At 44.3% G+C, this 18592-nt stretch overlaps 1 protein-coding gene across 1 annotated transcript in view; it reads left to right on the top strand.

Moving 5' to 3' along the window:
• The window catches only part of plxnb1a (plexin b1a), a 28811-nt gene that overhangs the window by 5069 nt on the left and 5150 nt on the right, over nt 1-18592 (top strand). The window contains exons 5-30 of the mRNA XM_034537031.1: nt 1920-2020; nt 2131-2263; nt 2362-2518; nt 3228-3336; nt 3484-3592; nt 4188-4934; nt 6607-6705; nt 7634-7756; nt 9181-9274; nt 9381-9550; nt 10510-10661; nt 10935-11040; nt 11832-11968; nt 12097-12270; nt 12467-12704; nt 12816-13058; nt 13173-13349; nt 13904-14052; nt 14931-15031; nt 15138-15355; nt 15572-15750; nt 15850-15916; nt 16296-16442; nt 17412-17577; nt 17691-17794; nt 17888-17972. Coding sequence (XP_034392922.1) covers nt 1920-2020; nt 2131-2263; nt 2362-2518; nt 3228-3336; nt 3484-3592; nt 4188-4934; nt 6607-6705; nt 7634-7756; nt 9181-9274; nt 9381-9550; nt 10510-10661; nt 10935-11040; nt 11832-11968; nt 12097-12270; nt 12467-12704; nt 12816-13058; nt 13173-13349; nt 13904-14052; nt 14931-15031; nt 15138-15355; nt 15572-15750; nt 15850-15916; nt 16296-16442; nt 17412-17577; nt 17691-17794; nt 17888-17972 — 4285 coding nt within the window. The remainder of the gene's footprint in view (nt 1-1919; nt 2021-2130; nt 2264-2361; nt 2519-3227; nt 3337-3483; nt 3593-4187; nt 4935-6606; nt 6706-7633; nt 7757-9180; nt 9275-9380; nt 9551-10509; nt 10662-10934; nt 11041-11831; nt 11969-12096; nt 12271-12466; nt 12705-12815; nt 13059-13172; nt 13350-13903; nt 14053-14930; nt 15032-15137; nt 15356-15571; nt 15751-15849; nt 15917-16295; nt 16443-17411; nt 17578-17690; nt 17795-17887; nt 17973-18592) is intronic.

Below are 18592 nucleotides of genomic sequence, written 5' to 3'. Positions count from 1 at the left end.
GGGGGTCAAAAGCCAATAACCCCGCTGCAATGGGTACAACAGTCAGCAGGAGGTGTAAGGTCGGACATAACAATGGTATTGATCAGGGAAAGTGGCCTCCATTGTGTTGGCACACTCCCTACAGAGTGTCTGTGTGGGAAGCCATGGATGCTGATGAATGGATATGGGAAACTGTCAGTCTATACGTTGACTGGCTAGTCTCAGTCCCAGACCATTTAAGGGTTTAACCTAATCGACTTATATTTAACATTAATCTAAAACAAAATATGATTACAAGCATTGCAGTTGTCATAGAGTTACTGATAGTGGGTCATAAGCAGATTTAAGTTTAGTTTCTTGGAGTTAGAAATGTTATTATATTTTTGTATGCAAAGACAGATTCTCTGGCTAGATACATAAGATAATAAAAAACAATAAAGTACAACAAGATAAGAATATTGAATACTATACAAAAAAAACTGTAGCCATTACCACTTCATAGCAATATAACGTTTATTTCTATAGTACATTTTGTACATTGTGCTCTACATAAATAAATAAAAAGGATCATCCATATGAAAAATATGATTGAAAGATACAAAGTACATAACATAGTCATTAACTAGAGTAAAATTAAGTATAAGACAAACCCTCTACGATTAAATACAAAGTACATAAATAGGATAGATTAAATACATTATAAAAACATAGTAGCAACATTTCATTTGGTGCACATCTTCTGGCGGTTTGTTCCAGTTTTATGGCCCATAATGGCTAAATGCTGCTTCCCCATATTTAGTTTGGACTCCATGGATCCAAGAGCCCTGCTCAATTTATATCCTTTCAGAATATCAGAGATGTATTCCTAAACCATTCAGTGATTATTATAATGTATTTATTTTTTGTTTGTAGCAGCAGTTTAAAACATCTATTCTGCAACTAACTGGAGCCAGAGTACGGTATTGTTCCCGTAGTCCTGGATAAAACTCTAGCAGCAGTATTCTCAGCTGCAGCTGCTTAATGGTCCCCATTGGGAAACCCAGTTAAGAGGCCATTTCAATTGTGCGTCCTACCGGAAATACAAGCATGGATGAGCTTCTCATGGTCACTTTGGGACACCTTACTTCTTTCTTTTTAAGATGATACAATTTAGTTGAAGGCGGTTTTGGCTCATCCAATTATTGATCTGCTCTTACGGGCTTTAGTCATCTGCAAACCTATGATCATTAATGACAAAAAGAAAAACGCACAACTTGATTAATCTAGGAATTCAATGCTCTGAGAAAATCAAGTAAGTGAACTTTACAAAAAAAAAATAACTTTGAGGCTAAACGGACTTAACTTGTTATCGATATCTAGCAAGCTGAATATCTGTGAGCTAGCTTGGCATTACGCTTTAGATTATTCTTAGCTGCAGTTAAAAGTGGTAAAAAAAAAGTAACTTTAACAGGTAATATAATGGTCCTAAACACTATCATCCGTAGCTGAGAAAATACATTACATTTGAAGCTCTAGCTTACTAGAGGTTAACATTTGAATTCCGAAGGCCTATGTTAACGTTAGCTAGTCAACGTTGATTACTACAAATGGCAAGACTGCTCTTTCAGTCAGCTTGAAACGTACCTGGCCTGAAGTAAAAAAAACAACTTTAACATTATTTAAGCATTACTTCACTGTAGCTTTCCAGGTCAGCTAGTTAACTACAAGATAAGTAGCACTGGCTTAAATAATTAGAAGTATTTTATTATTTTTATTCCATCGATTATGTTTTTTTCAAAGAGTGTTACATATGAAAACTGGAACTCAAAACGTGTAACGGGCGGAGAAAATATTTAACTTTAAGGAGCTTTGAGAATGTCGGTTTGCCGGATACCCCTGGTATGCACCTGAATTCACCACGTAGATCTGTCTTTGAGTACTCCCTTATCTGTCGTTTTCAGGTAGAGAAGCTTCCAGTGGCAGAATGCGGTGACCACCTGGACTGTCAGTCCTGTCTGTCCGCCAAAGACCCCTACTGTGGCTGGTGTGTCCTGGAGGGACGGTGAGTCAGTGGACATGTTACGGCGCGGCTACTGCCAATGCTCTCTCGTGTTCCCCCGTCTACTTTTGTCTCGTCCTTGTCTCTCTCACCGCTCCGTGTTGTTGCTTCAGGTGTGGCCAGCGCCAGGAGTGCCAGCGAGGGTCCGTGCGTGGCCAGTGGCTGTGGAGTTTTAACCGGACGCAGCAGTGCCTCAGTATCCAGCGTCTCAGCCTCTACAACATCAGCCGCGGGGAGAAAACCGATGTAATGCAGGGGAATGGGTTTTCCGATCACTTTCCCTTTCCATCTTGTTCCTCTCTTTTCATGACGCCCCCTGTCCCATTCTGTCTCCCTCCACTCAGATTACGGTGTCAGTAGAGGGCCTCCCAAGTCTAGGAAAAGGAGAGGCCTACTCTTGCTTCTTCCAGGACACAGAAGCTCCTGCTTCACTCACTAACAGTGGAGTGATATGCTCGACCCCTGATGCCGGCAGTCTGCCCCCCATTAGCCATGGAGATGGTGAGTGTTCTTTTGAATTGGGTCAGCAATTGTACCCAATGGGACAACTTTTTTTTTTTTTTACTATGCACAATACTCCAAATCCATGAATACAATTAAAAATGAACTGACGGCGATGCCATCGCTAGACTGTCTGTCTGTCCTCGGGAACTTGAAGAGCAAATTACGTTAAGTCGGTACCTGCGTTCACCTTGACTCAACGATGAAGTGATTAGAATTTGGAGGTCAAAGGTCAAGGTCACTCTGTGCATCTAATTCTTATGATATCTCGGAAACGCCCTGTTATGGAAGATTATGTTATAACAATAACTAAAATGTTTCTATTTATTTTACCAGTCAATTGAGCCACTAGAAGGTAGAGGGGTACTTTACAACAGCATTTGGGGCGGTGAGTCTGTGCAAACATTTTTTTCTCTCAACGACGCGCTCTTTGTTTACATAACTCACGGGCGAGGCAAACATTTTGCCACCCTGATTACTTCAGGGAAGCAGGATTTTTCTCTGTCAAACTGGGAATTGCCGATCCTGCTTTTAATTTCGAAGACCCATTGTGATCGATTTTCAATTTCCACTCGAAGTTGCAACACCTACAGACACAAAGTTGAATGCAACAAGGACATTTACAGACCTGCCAAAGCAGCACCGTGATGTTCCTAAAGAATGACTCACACAAGTTGTCCAGGTCATTTACATATTTGTTCTGATGCAGAGTTCGTGATGGTGGCCCTGTCGCTGCGTTTCGCAAACGTGACGGTAGCGGAGACCGAATTCACCTTCTACGACTGCAGCTTGGTGCAGCAGCTCTCTGGACGCAGGCCGTGAGTGTACACACACACACACAATGTATATGTATTTTGGGACAAATTCAAAATTCCTAAATATCCCCTCTCTGCTGTTTGGGGTCAAATAAAAATGTTGTTTATCGTCTCTTTCTTTGCCTGTACCCGTGCCGTGTGCTCCGCTAGATGCCAAGGGTGTGTCAGCAGTCGCTGGGGGTGTAACTGGTGTATCCACCAGCACGTCTGCACGCACAAACACACCTGCAGCCGAGGAGTCACCATCTACAACCACAATGTGAGTCAACAGGAAAAAGGAAAGCTGTTGATTGAAGTGTTTTCAGAGAGGTGTCGTGTGTATGATCATTTTGGTATTTTGTAGATCCCCATTACCATCAATAAGGTTGCAAATTATTAGAAGATTTGCAGCCTCCGACTAAAGAACACATTTGAATCAAAACCTTTTCTAAATCTTTCCATTATTCATGAAAGCAGGGTTTGTTGCAGGATAGTTGCGTTACACGCATTAGTTTTAGCTGTGTGTAATGAAGTGTTTACTGTGTATTTAGAGAAAACACTGCGTGGAATGTCATTTAAAGGCACTAGGTTTGTTTTGCTGAGCATGTATCCCACAGCGCTGTGCAACATGCTGCACAAATTAGTGTGTCTATGTTTGGTGTCGTTTTCTGTTTGTCTTTTTTATTACAGTTTTTTGTGTGTTTTGCCATGAATCTCTTTTATTCATTTTTTTTTCTCCACTCATGAGTTGCTTCTTAATGTATTTGCACACCCTTTCTGTTCTTATCCTAATTTTGTCTTCCCCTGCCTTTTTTGTTGTTGTCTTGTCCCCCTCCTGTCCTCGCTTTGTACACTTGTGCTGCTCCATCGTCAAGTTCAAACCGCCAACACCCACCATCGCATCACCCGCCAGACATCTGACCCCTTTACCTCCTACTGTCCGTGCTGCTGCAACAACAACAACAACAACACAGTCGTCCCCCATAGAGACTCCCACCCCCACCACAACAGCTGTCCCATTAACTTCCGCCGCGACGATGCCACCGACCACCCCTACCGCCTCACCCACCTCCCCCCTCGCCCTGGCCACAACCTCCTCCTTTGTCGGGATCTTCAGCCAGGCCACTACGGCGCGCACCGACGTCCCCGTCACAAGCGAGGGGACGACAGAGGGAAACGGCGGCATTGCAAGTTTCTCAGAGGCCGAGGAGGCCGAAGGCTTGAATATCACTGACAAAAGCCCGCACACTACGTTACCCAGCAGCACTAGCGAAAAGGTAGACCATGACCATGACCATGGGTTTTTAGAGCTGTCTGGTGAAGCATTTGTTTCTTCCTCCGATGTAAACCCGACCACCTCCGGAGAAGTGTCCCGTTTAATAGACCTCTCCGTCAGTGGCGCGAAGGACACCATTCCTCCAGCCGGCTACGAAGAGAATGACTCGTATCCGCGGCTGAGTGGGGGGGAGGAGCCTGCCGTGGACTCCGCAACAGGTCCATCCCCTGCAGGCGCCAGCGGAAAGCCGGCCAACTTCACGCAATCGCCTGAAACAGTTATCCACCCGATCTCTAAATCTGCAGCAGACTTCCAATCCGATTCTTTGACCGACTCGTATTTCCCGGTGAGTTCAGAAGTCTAGAAATCGTACTGTCGCTCCAGTTGCCAAGAGAATTTGTTTAAAGGCCCGAATATTTGAGCGGTGTACCTGAGAGGTTTAAATCAAATCCTTCACATTTGATTGGACCGCTAAAAAAAGTGGGCGGGCTTAGACTTTAACGACCATACGGATCTCCACGCACACATACCTCCATAGTTGTTGAGGAAGATGGGAGGGAAACTCTTGAGTCACCGCATTACATGTAGAACGGCGCCGGGCCGCCCTCTGTGCCGCCAGCGCTCCCAGTCTCACATCTTCCAGTGGACATTTGTTTCCCTTGAATGCGTAAGACCTCAGCCACATAACTTTTTTGGAAAATAAAACAAACTCATATTTCTTTCACTCCATATTGGTTGTATTAGCAACAAACGGCAAAGTGCGGTTCCATATGACGGGTTAGGCTATGCAGTCGTCCGTATTTTATTGGATTATTTTTCCAATAAAATCGTAAATGCCCCTGATTACAAGGTGAGTCCAACATTTGAGATCGTAGCAGAAGCTAAAGATGCTCTAACTCCGGTTCTTAAAAGTGAAGGCAATGCAGAAGTTTCTTAAACTTGCATTCTCTTTACTGGTTGCAAAAACAAGTCAGATTATAGAAGTCTATATAAATGACTCTACTTCTCTCTTGATTTATTCCCTCAGTAAACATGAGTTTATGGTCTCAATCTCTAGTTTCAAGTCTTCAGTACAGCGTGATGTTCATTTAGTAAATGATGGTCATTTAGAGTCAAATAGACCATAAAGCATGGTGTGCTTTAGGGCGGGGCTACCTTGTTATTGACAGATCTCTAACACGCCGTTGTGCAGTCTGCGCTTTTTTTTCTCTTCCAACTGTCACTTTTTCACAGTGAGTTTACAGTTCGTGAAAGTTAATTGTAACAATTGTACTTTTGACTTCTTATGTACAGTCCACTCTCTAACTCCGGTTTCACTGGGATTTCAAAGGAAAAGTTGTGGGATGTATTAGAAGAACGATACCACTCTTATTTATGTATGTTAAATATGAAGCTACAGCCGGAGAGCGGTTAGCTTAGCTTGAAAGCCATGCCGGAAGGATGTTAGAGTGGTATTCCATCTTCTGATCTTGGACTAAAAAGAGAGGAAAACAACTGACACAAAATCAATGTAATCTCAGACGCGAGGATGGAACAGAGAAAGTTAAGGCACTTAACCCGACAGGTCTTATTTCCTCCCAGGAACATTCTGACTTTTTAAAGTCAACTTCCCCGCCTCGCGTTTCACTCGAGCGTCTGATGTTTCATCGCTGTGGTCTGTTTTTGTTACCGTGGTCGCTTCGTTGTTTTTAAGTTTACGGTGAAGGTGTAAGAAGGGATAGCTACTCTCTAGTTGGATTTTATTTATTTTTTTAATTCAACTTCCTTTTACATCATCTAAATCAGAGATGACTTTAGTTGGATTGTTTTTCTGGAGCAAATCTAGAATTGGAGAATGCCCGGCTTCATAGCTGGTAAGGAAGAATAATTAAGAGAACTCTTAAATTGTACAAATGCTAATGATTATGACGATTACCTGATTACAGAGATCCCTTTGAGCAGGATCTAGGTAAATGTTTCTTTTCTTTCCCCATCTGTATAGATGTTTCTCACTGGAATGGTTAATGATGTTTCCTCAGGAGTGTCCGTGTGTGGAGAAAGTGCAGGACTCCTCTCTCCTCCCTGTCAACGTGGAGAGGAAGGTCACTCTGGTGGGACAACACCTGAACCTGTTTCAGGTAATCTAGCCCTCTACCGTCTCGTTTTAGGTGGGGTCAGCCGTTCTGGAGAACGACTCAACCACCCAAACAAATAGGCTCTTCTCCAGGTTGACCTTCTCTTTCTACACCCACGGCCTGTCCCCTGTCCTGGAGGAGTGTTTGGTTCCCATTCTCTGTATAAACACAGCGCACTCGCATGTGTGCTGTCCATCTACATTGTTTTGGTGTGAGTTGCCCGAGTGTCGGAGACGTCTGCCTTCTCTCCAGTGTTACTAGATCTTCTTGTAGTGTCCTAAGTGCCAGAAAACCCCTTTTTCCAGAAACTATAACCCCGTCACTCAGGACAAACCTCGATGTGAGCAGTTTCACGCTGGAACTGGGTCGAAAGAAAATAGTTCCTCCATGAAACTGCTTCTCCGAAACTTTAAAGTCTCTTCACCAGCAGTGAGTCCGAGAGCAGCTTTACAAACATATTTAGTGCATTTTCTGTTTCAGTTTATTAGAATAATTAGACATTTTATTTGTACGGTACATAATAATTTTTCCATAATAAACTTAATTTGTATAGAACGTGATAATAAAATAATCATACACTTAATGTGTATAGCGCAGGATAAATATATATATACTGTTTATTAATAATAATATAATTATGCTAACAATTAAGTTTATTTGAATATCAAATAATACAATGACAAACTTTATCTGTATAAATAATGCACAAAGTGCTTCACAATAAAAGATAGCTAAATACTAGTTATAGGGACATTAAGGCTGATATTAAAAGCTATAGATCAGAGGCGTTTTGTTGCATACTGCCATAACAAAACGTGCATTATCATATGAAGACTTCAGTAGTCGGATGGCACTCTGTTCATACCGCTCACCGTGAGCCTAGTGACGGGGTGCGTCCGTTCACCTAAATGTATGTGGTGTGCACGTTTAGGACGAGAACTTGGACTACGAGTGTGTGCTGGACGTTGAGAACCAGTCAGTGGTGGTGGACGCCTCCGTGGAGCCGGACGCCACTCAACCATCGGCCTTTTCCATCACCTGCCGACCCCACCAGGTCAGAACACTTGGTTCCAGATCTTTGAAAGTACATTAAATATCCATGACTGATTAATCTGATTTTCACTATGCGATAATCAAAAAAGCATTCACAACAACAACATTATTGTTATTGGTAGTAACAAGCTGATTGTGAAAATAGGCCTTCTATTTCACAAAGTGCACACAATAAATTCTTGGACAGGTTAAGTTTTCAAAAAAAGTCCTAATTTTAAAACGTGATCAGATTAAATGTCGGTCTGTTTCAGCCATGCTGGCTGTTGTTCCCGTTCCCATTTCAAACAGCAGGATTTCATTCATCCAATGTACCATCTTTCATGAGCGGTCTAAACATTGGTTGAGTCACCATCAGGAAGAAGCAAAACAATCATATTCCTTTTATGAACTGTTTGATTGACACCTCATTTGTCTGTTCCCATCTGACGGAGTAAACCCCACCCATCCTGGAGCATCCATAATGACTGTAATTAGTGTAACGGGCCCCTTCACGCATGAGAACCGTCGATTAATGACACAGTTTAACGTTAACCATCACAGTGACAAATAATGTTTTACTGACGATCGTTATCCTCCAAAATTCTGTGAAAATATGAGATCATGACATCATTTATGATTTTCTAGTCTCTGATCTCTAATAATGTTACTTGTAAATCAGTGTTTAAATTGCGTAACGTTAGCAGCACCGCTAACGGCTAACGAACAAAGGTTCAATTCAGTTACATTATGATGCGTTCAGGCTCTGTTCAGTGAAAATAAGTATTTGGTGCAGGTAAATTCTAACGTTATATGTTCAAATATAATCTGGTCAAATGAAAGTTTTGGTGAGACACTTGCTTTTAATTCAGTTGTTTGAACGAGATGTTTTTACATTAACATAAATAGATATTATAGATAAATTATGAGTTGTTTACACTAGCTCTAATAATACATCATTAAAACTAATAATGACACCATTGGTTTTAATCCATAATCCTTTTGTCCGTATCCTTGTGTGTTTATGAACACAAAAAACACTAAAAATGTATATATTGAAGTAAAAGTCTTAACATTTAGAATGTAAAAACAATACAGTCTGGATCTGTGTAGACCAGCTGCTGTAATCAAACAAAGGGATCTGTATCTGTTAGTTATATTTTCTCTTTTTTCTTCTTTCTTTTTTACGATCTGTGATCCGATTCTTGACTCTGATCCGTGATCTGAATCATGAGTTATGATCCGTTGCACCACGAGCTGCGGATCCCTTTTTAAATCAACGAGAGGAGCCGATAAAGCTCGCCGTCTTAACGCGCACCAATAAGCCCAAATCCATGAGTGTGTTTCATGAGCTCTCGTGGCCAGACAATCTGACACGCTGGGAGTGCTTTGCGCGTGTCATCGCCTCGTGTACCACATCACAAGTATGACTGCTGGTTCTGGTTTCAGTACGCCTACTCCGCCCCGATGGAGGAATACCTGGCCTCCATCAACGTGAGGAGGAAGAACTACTTCCTCATCGACAGCGCCGAGGATCTGTATGGTGCGTGTTTTTTAACGCCGCCGTGTGCGATGCATGTTGTTGATGATGTCTCTTTCCTCACAGACCTTTTTCTCCCCTTCCCCCCCCATCTCCCTTTTCACCTCAGTGACTCTGTTCAACTGCTCCGTGGGCCGGTCGGACTGCAGCCGGTGTCGCACCGCCGACCCCAAGTACGGCTGCGTCTGGTGCGGCGGCGCTGCCGGCTCTCGCTGTGTGTACCGGGACTCCTGCGCCGAGGAGGTCAAACACACCTGTCCCGCGCCCGTCATCCACTTCGTAAGAGTTGTTCGCCCTTCTTTTAGAGCACAGGGGGGGTTCTTTTTGCTTTGAGAGGAAATGTACATGCTCTATTTTCTATTTCTGATCCAAACTGTATTTTGTCTCCTGTGTAATGACTTAAGAACAGGTGAACTAAAAGGTTTTTCTCAGGATTCTCTTCCTTAGACCTTTCCCATCTGTCAAAACAAATGTCCAAGTGAGGGAAACAAAAATTATATTTTTTTGTCAGCATCATTTGGCCATCTTTGTGTTGTTATAATACTCATTTCAGCCACAAGAGGCTAAATCTCACTCCCCCATCTTCTAGAAAAGCATTCATGTCTCCCTCCGGGTGACTTTATTTTTTTCTCTTCGCACTTTAATTGCTAAAACGTACACATATTGTACATTTTAGCACTTTAAGTAACAACAATGTTATGTATTTCTTTTGGCTAGAAATGTGTTGTAATTAGCACGCATCTGCTGTGAGTCAAACCTTTTCTCCTATTTAGAACGTGGCCAAAATGATTATTACAACAACAAAATGTCATAACAGATGGACAGAAAATGAAAGTAACTCCAAACATTGACCACAAACTGGCAAAACCATTTGATCAGACTTAGGGATAATAAAAGGGATCACCAGAATAATTCACTCTAGTTTCTTTTTGTTTTTCTCACTTGCCTCCAAGGGTCTTGATATGGTATGAGAGGGGTGTCCAGTGTGTTTTCAGATGGAATATGATATTAGTTTCAGTCTCTTTTATCCCCCTCCTGGATATTTCCTGTGACTGTTTGCACCAACTCTGAGAGTGACGGCTCAAACGGGCTGATTTTAAACATTGTACTTTTCTGCCTGTATCATGACATGTACCCCTCCATCCCTACTGGACGGCCATTTTCACGTCACGCCGCTATGCCGTCTGTGGCAATGATCTGGATACACGCCTCAAACATCTGGTCCTCTTGTGTTTCAGCTGGACCCGGTGTCCGGTCCCGTGGAGGGAGGGACGGTCGTGACTATCTCGGGCTCCAACCTCGGCCAGAGAGCCGAAGACATCCAGAACTCGGTCACGGTGGCCGGGGTCCCCTGCAGCGTCATCCACAGCCGATACGAAGTCTCCTCGAGGCGAGTTGACGTTTTTCTCAAGGACAAACCAATTTGGAGGTCAAGGTCACTGTGACCTCACGCCCGTCCCATTGTAGTCGCGTCTCGGGGAAACGCCCATGAGCAGAATTTTCTTCAAAATTGCACCAACGTCCACTTGGAAATTGATTCAAATTTGGGGTTCAAAGGGTCACTGTGACTAATTTTGCACAAATGTCTAATGAGATAAAACAATGGCGTGATGCTCGGCGATTGTAGTTGTGCTCGTGACAACCGTACGTCTTGATCCCGCAGGATAGTGTGCGAGACCACCAGCAGCGGGGGGGAGAAGAGCGGCCAGGCCTCGGTCAAAGTGAGGGGGGGGGGACTCGGACTGTCCGCTCAGATCTTCAGCTTCCAGGTAAACGCCTCAATAGTCAAGTTTGCATCCACGGGGAAGAGAAAACCCCAAACGAGACTCCCAGATGAAGTATAAAGATAAGAAAGGACTATTCTATTTGTTGTTTGATGTCGTGATTACTACCTTTTTATATGCAGTCTGGTCTGCACACAAGTGAACTATTAAAAAGACAATTAATTTAAAATACATTCTCAGCTTAACAAGTGATTATCTTTCTTTGATTATTCTTATATCTTCTGATCAAACTCTCTGACATCACTAACGTCACCTGTTGCTCCACAAACAAACTGATGTTCTGCTTGTTGGTCACATGCTGTGATGAACTGCTGCTGTTTCCTCCTTTTACTTGTGAGGATCTACTAGAGTCAAATGTAGAAACACGTTTTGGTTATTTTTGGGCCAAAATCTCCAAATTGACCAGCCTCCCCTTCTGGAAACAACAGCTCCCACATGGCGTCCGTTAATTAGACCTCACTTGGAACTGTGCCGTGTGAAATGTACGCGAACCTCTGCCTGCACTGAAGGCACAGCAGCACGTCTCCTCGTTACCATGACAGTACAAGGGCCGCGGGTTTGACTTCATTAATTAGCCCAAGTGACAAGCAAATTAATGCTGTGCTCCGCAGGCTGTGAGGCGACCTTCTGGCTTTTTCCCATAATGCCCCTGTGTCTCTTCTATCACCGGCTCAGTATCGAATTATTGATCATACATTTTCTCTCTTGTGCACCTTTTGCATTTCCTCCTATATATCTTCCATCTTCCCCTCCCCACCCCTCCCCCCCATCACCAGGATCCCGTACTGAGCGGCATCTTCCCACAAAGAGGGCCCAAGGCGGGGGGCTCCTCTCTCACCATCAGAGGCCGGAGACTGAGGACCGGACACCCGGGCGAGGTCGGCGTCCTCATCGGAGGAGTGCCGTGCGTGGTGTGAGTGTCTCTAACCGACCGTGAATTGGGACTATTTTAAATTTGACCATTAAGAGTTATAAAAGCAAACTTTCTCTTTGTGATTTAAATGTGCAAAAAATAAATAACAAATGTCTGCCTCTGTTCAGGCTCAGCATCCAGGAGGATCAGATCAGCTGTCTGACCAGAGGCAGCAACAGAACAGGCCAGCACAGCATCACTGTACGGTTTGGTGGCACGGAGCGCCACCTACAGGGCCTGGTGTATCATTACACCCCCAACCCCAACATCTCAATGGCTGCTCCGTCCAAAAGCTTCTTCAGGTGCTTATCAGTCTCAATAACGCAATATTGACCACATACACAATATAGATTGCATGACTGCAATGGTGACTCAATAGTATATGCTAAGCTTGTGGCCTGCACACTTTAAAGTCTTTAGGAAGAAATCTATCCAAGAAGTAAATGGTCTGTCCTGATCGTCAATCTTTTTCTTCTTTTCCACTACTTTCTCCTGCAGCGGAGGCCGAATCATCAGGGTCTGTGGTCAGAACCTGGATGTGGTCCAGGAGCCGAAAATCAGGGTGACCCTCAGTCCCCCTGACACGCTCCCTCCCAGGAGGAGGAGGAGGAGCACCCGTGGGAGGAGTGAAGGGAGCCCGACCAGAGGACAGGATCGTCGGGGTCCCCTGAAGAGATGGAGGAGGATCGTCCCGGAGGTGGACTGCCCCGAGGGCACGCTGTGTCATGTCAAACAGGTATGAATCCTCCAACTATGTACATCTTTAAAGTTTTAATGAGCAGATTTCAAAATGTACGATTTATGTATCTATCTATATATCCATAGTTCTATTGCTCTTCCCCTCCAGTACGAGGCTCGCTGCACAGTGAATGGCTCCACCCTCATCCTGTGTCCGACTCCAGCGGTGGGTACAGAGGCCAGGAGGGCCAGGGTCAAAGTTCACTTCCTCTTGGACAGCCTCCATTTTGACTTCAGCGCCGTGGGGAACGAGGCCTTCCGCTATGAGCCCAACCCACAGCTCTACCTGCTGAGCCAGAATGACCCCAGCAAACCGTACCACCACAAACCCGGCAGCATCATCTCCGTCGAGGTGGGCGCCAATAACTGCAATGCAGTAATACCGTAACCTTTATCGGCACATAAATAATAAACCCTTGCGTAGTAAATATTGTAGCTTCACTCATTTTACGTCTCGCCGCTCCAGGGAGAGAACCTGGATCTAGCGATCTACAAGCATGAGGTGGAGGCCCGGATCGGGGCGGGCGTGTGTTCCGTGAAGACCCTCACGCACAACCACTTGTACTGTGAGCCGCCAGCTCAGCAGCCCTCAGTCACGACCGGCAACAAGCAGGAGGGCATGGACAGTCTGCCCGAGTTCACAGTGAGTGGCTCCGCTCACATCCTTCTGTTGAAACATGCGAAATGAAGCTTTGAATGTCGACTCAAAGAAATGTGAACAAAAGATAAATGGAATTCATGGTGCTGTTAGATTGCTGTCCGAAAATGTTGTTTTTGAAAGGCTAAACGCCAACAATTATTGATTGAAGCAGACTATTTCCTTAGATTAAAACAGTTTGAAAATGATTACATCTTTTCTTATTTAGAACAATTTTGACTTTTTGGACTGTACGACACTCAAGTTATTGGAAATATATGGATCACACAAGTTGTAAACAACAACGCCAGCACTGGAATGTAGTTGTACAAATAGTTACTAATAATGTGAGTGTAGCCTGATCTTAATCTGAATGAATACACACGCAGAAAAAGAAGCTGCATTCTCACTCTGATTTAGATGTAGAGAATAAAGACCTGAGAGGAACAGCAGCGCTAAACTGGTTCATATGAACGTGGTTCATTCAAACTTGTTCCTCTTGGCCTCTTTTTCTTCTTCTTGTTTACTGTGTAAACAAAGTCTATGATTGTGTTTTCCAGGTGAAAATGGGGAACCTGAACTTCTCTCTGGGCAGAGTGCAGTACGACAGCCAGGCCCAGTCCACGTTTCCTCTGGAGGCTCAGGTGGGGGTCGGGGTGGGAGCCTCCATAGTGGCTCTCATTGTGCTCATCATAGTCCTCATATACAGGTGAGCACACAGGCAGCATCTGGTCATCTGAAGACGGCCATGTACACTAGCTGGAATATGATGTTCAGTCATACAAGCTGTCCTTCAGGTTTTATTGGCCGGTATCTGATTTGATACAAATCTGTCCTGCCAATTCCAATTTTTTTTATCAATTATTTTTTTTAAGAACTACAATTGACAGCAATGTTCCATAATTGTCCTCGATTCAACCATCTGAAAGTCACGGTAAACCATAACGAATTCTAACTAATGGTTTTACTTTCCTATTGTCAAATATAGTGATTATTTGCATTAAAACACAATTCAAATGAGTTTTATTCTTGCTTTGAAGAAAAACAAATTGTGGCACTAGTAGTTTAATTATATATTATAAGCTGCTTAGAGCTAATATTTTGATGTCAAACTGGTTATAATTCCCTTTTTAATATCTATTTTGTATTGCTGTGAAAACATCACCTTCAAACAACTGGATTTATTCACGTTTCTAGACAAACATTACATTTACAAGATTGTACATCATGATGGCAATATAATGTACCTTCACCCAATACTCAGTTTCACTGATTAGAGCTTGACAATAACTCGTCATAGTGCAGTCAATCACTCTGAATAAATATTACATGGTCAAGCTACTTTGGACTTTATGTCTTCTTGACTAACGCTGAAGAACTTCTTCACCTACGACACAAACTTCATCTTCCTCCATCCTCCTTCTTCCTTTTTCCTCCTACCTTCTGCTTCTTCTTCCTTCTTTCTTTATCCTCCCTCTGCCTTCTTTATTCTTTTACTTGTTCTTCTTCTTCTTCTTCTTCTTCTAATACCACAGTGGTGGTTTATCTCTTGACCTAACTGTTGTCTGCATCATTGTCGTTTGTCAGGAGGAAGAGCAAACAGGCCATGAGGGACTATAAGAAGGTGCAGATCCAGCTGGAGAACCTGGAGACCAGCGTGAGAGACCGCTGTAAGAAGGAGTTCACAGGTACAACCCTTTTTACTTTTAGAAAATAACATCAGCTCACCAATTGTCCCGACATCAGGAACGATAACCAAACCGAAGCCCCCCTTCCCCCCCTCTTCTCCTTCAGACCTGATGACGGAGATGATGGACATGTCCAGCGATCTGGTGGGTTCAGGGATCCCCATCCTGGATTACCGGGCGTACGCCGAGCGCATTTTCTTCCCCGGCCACCAGGAGTCGCCGCTGAGACGAGATCTGGACGTCCCCGAGAGTCGAAGGCAGACTGTGGAGCAAGGGCTGGTTCAGCTCTCCAATCTGCTCAACAGCAAACTCTTCCTCACCAAGGTCAGACAGCGGGGTTGTGATGGATTTTCTTTCCTCAATTGGAGAAGGTTATGAAATAAGAGCAGTTTGTTATCTGGAAAGGTCGTCACATCAATATTCCCATCCTTTAAGTCAGAGTTAGGGCCAAAAGAACAGCTAGAACCTGTAACACAGACTAACTCGCTGTTCCAGGTAGACGTTTACCTCCACATCTTCTCATCCCCGTCGTGTCCCCAGTTCATTCACACTCTGGAGGTCCAGCGGACGTTCTCCCCGAGGGATCGGGCCTACGTGGCCTCCCTGCTGACCGTAGCCCTGCACGGTAAACTGGAGTACTTCACGGACATCCTGAAGACGCTGCTCAACGACTTAGTGGAACAGTATGTGGCCAAGAACCCCAAGCTGATGCTCAGGAGGTGAGGGCGAGGCCGGGTGGGGAGATCATCGAGGTGCCTTCAGCACATTCATCCATAACTCGTGTGCTTGCTTTTTCTTTTCTTTTTTTCCTTTTCCAGAACGGAATCAGTGGTTGAGAAGCTTCTGACGAACTGGATGTCCATCTGTCTGTTTACCTTTCTGAGGGTATGTCCACTGGTATTTGTTACACCTGGCCTGAGATCAGTGAATACAGATTGTAGTAAAAGTATTTATTTAGTCAGGAGAAAAAAAAGCATAGATTTGAGAAAATACAAACCAGAAAAACTAATTACGTTTGAGCAACATCACTATTTTACTGTTTCTATTTCCTACTAAATCATAACTTTGTGCACAACAATCAATAACATTTGACACATCTCTTCAGTTTGAAGCACTTCACATTTACATCGTGCGTCACAGAGACTCTCCAGAGGTGCATATTTAATTCAGCAGCGTGAGCCAATCGAAGGACTCGGTCTCTGAAAGACTCCGGGATAAAGTTGTGTAGCTCAGTGTCGACCTTCCGTCTTTCACGCTTGGCCAGGAATCGGCGGGGGAGTCGTTCTACATGCTGTTCAGAGCAATAAAGCACCAGGTGGACAAGGGACCCGTGGACGCCGTGACGGGAAAAGCCAAGTACACGCTGAACGACAACAGGCTGCTGCGAGAGGACGTGGAGTACCGCACGCTGGTGAGAACGGTGTGACGGGTTAATGACACCAAGGGAATCTGTTCTGTCCTCATTTCTAATAGGATTAAAGGGTAACAGCTATTTTTCAACCTGGATATTTTCCCATGTGTTTGGTGTCTAAATGACTATTATGGAATCAGTCGAGTATTGAACGAGAACGCTGCACCCGCTTGCCGTCAATGCACGTCCACTAAAAGTTTAGTTATTCCAAGTGTCTGACAACTTTATGGAAAGAACCCTTCAGGGAGATAAAAACCTTTGTCTTTGCTTTGCTTAACCAAGTCTCGCTCAAGAGAAGTCTGGTTCTTAAATCTCTGGTGTTGTCAGTTAGTTGTGTTGGCGTACAGCGAGCGCAGCTCAGTGTTATCAAAAAGAGTTTCAACGTCCTGGCTGAATATTTAGCTGATTCTGACCATCTGGACGTGATAATTCAGAACGAGACTTCTCCTTGAAAGAGACTTCATTAGAAACGGTAACAAAGAGAAGAGATCGAGCCAAAAGGTGAAGGAACATGTTGTATTTCTCTGTGGGGTTTCCATAATGTTGTCGGACACAGAATAACAATCTGAGTGTGTCAGCACCTTTTAATGAACGCACATTGACGGATTACATTGAACGTTGCGCTCTCGCTCAATACTGGACCAATAGAAATGAAATTACACAGAAACATGGGATGATAGGGTCCAGGTACGATCGATATTTACTTTATTTCAAACAAATTGGACATTGTAAATGTTCAACAACATACTTTATTTTTGAATTACTCATTACATGAAACATGACTTTATACGTGTTATTACACTCAATCTCTTTCTCATTTTCCATATTCAAATATGAATGACATGGATGGATGAATTAAGATGACATGTTTTACTCAAACCACTATGGACCACTGCACCCACGTCCCAACACAAGATTCTGCATGGCAGTATTTCCGATACACACTAACCCTGATCCTAATCGGTCCAGACCCTAAACGTGGTGATGCCAGTCAGCGAAGGCACCGCCACGCCGACGGTGCCGGCCAAAGTCCTGGACTGTGACACCATCACCCAAGTGAAGGAGAAACTCCTGGAGCAGACCTGGAAGGGAACCTCCTTTTCCCAGAGGCCACACGTCGACTCGTTGCACCTCGGTAGGTCCACTTCCTGTGACGGTTGGTGAGACGGAGCAGGCCATCACAAAACTACATTGTATTCAGAAAGCAGAAGCACAAGGTCATGGAAACCGTTTCTTGTTGTTTCCCAGAGTGGCGTGCGGGTGTCGCAGGTCACCTGATCTTGTCGGATGAGGATCTGACATCGGTAGTGCAAGGCTTGTGGAAGCGCCTCAATACATTGCAACACTACAAGGTGAGCGCGAGTCTCACACACACCGAAATACACACACCGTCTGGCAGGAAGTGTGTGTGTGTGTGACCGCTGTTGTGCGCCTGTGCGACGCAGGTCCCCGACGGAGCGACGGTGGCCCTCGTCCCCAGGAACACCAAGAACCACCTGCACGACAGCCACGATTACATGCCCGGAGAAAGTGAGTGACCCCGCACTTGTGCAGTATTCAGATATGAGTAGTTATGAAGCCAACGTGTCTCAGACAGCGAGGTTTGACTGATATTTCTTGTTATTCTTTCCCGGTGAGACCGACTTATTCACATAGACAAGTAGCATAGCATTTCCACAGCTTTTATTGACCCTTTTACAGCCAACGTCATCCAAAATATGCGCGTGCATGTTGGCAACGGAAGTGGCGTTTTGTCCCCATCCATCCAGACGAGTCGGCGATCTTTAAACGTTTAATTTAAAACTGTTAACGGCAGCAAAATGTCTCAATCGATTGGAGAATTGATGTGTTCGGTTGTCAGAGTCGATGTTCCAACAGCAAACTCGAGTTCTCCACAATTCAGAAGACAGGATCGAGACCGTTTTAGAGCAGCAGTTGTTTCAGTTTAACGAGGGGGCGTGTTAACTGGTGACTCTCAGCCAACCGAAACACCGGCGCTGGCTGCAAGCTACTACACGTGCAATCTGATTAAAATGCCCCATTTTGACCACCGAGTGAACCGTCCCTTTAAGTGGAGCAACAGAGAAAAATAATGTGTTCAGGCGCTTACTGTGTGGCCCCGAGACGGTGGCGCCCATGCCCTTTGAATC

The sequence above is a fragment of the Cyclopterus lumpus genome, chromosome 7, assembly GCF_009769545.1.
Source record: "Cyclopterus lumpus isolate fCycLum1 chromosome 7, fCycLum1.pri, whole genome shotgun sequence".
In the NCBI taxonomy this organism is placed as follows: domain Eukaryota; kingdom Metazoa; phylum Chordata; class Actinopteri; order Perciformes; family Cyclopteridae; genus Cyclopterus; species Cyclopterus lumpus.
Note: the sequence above shows the minus strand (reverse complement) of the source record. Positions and strands in the feature narration are given on the sequence as shown.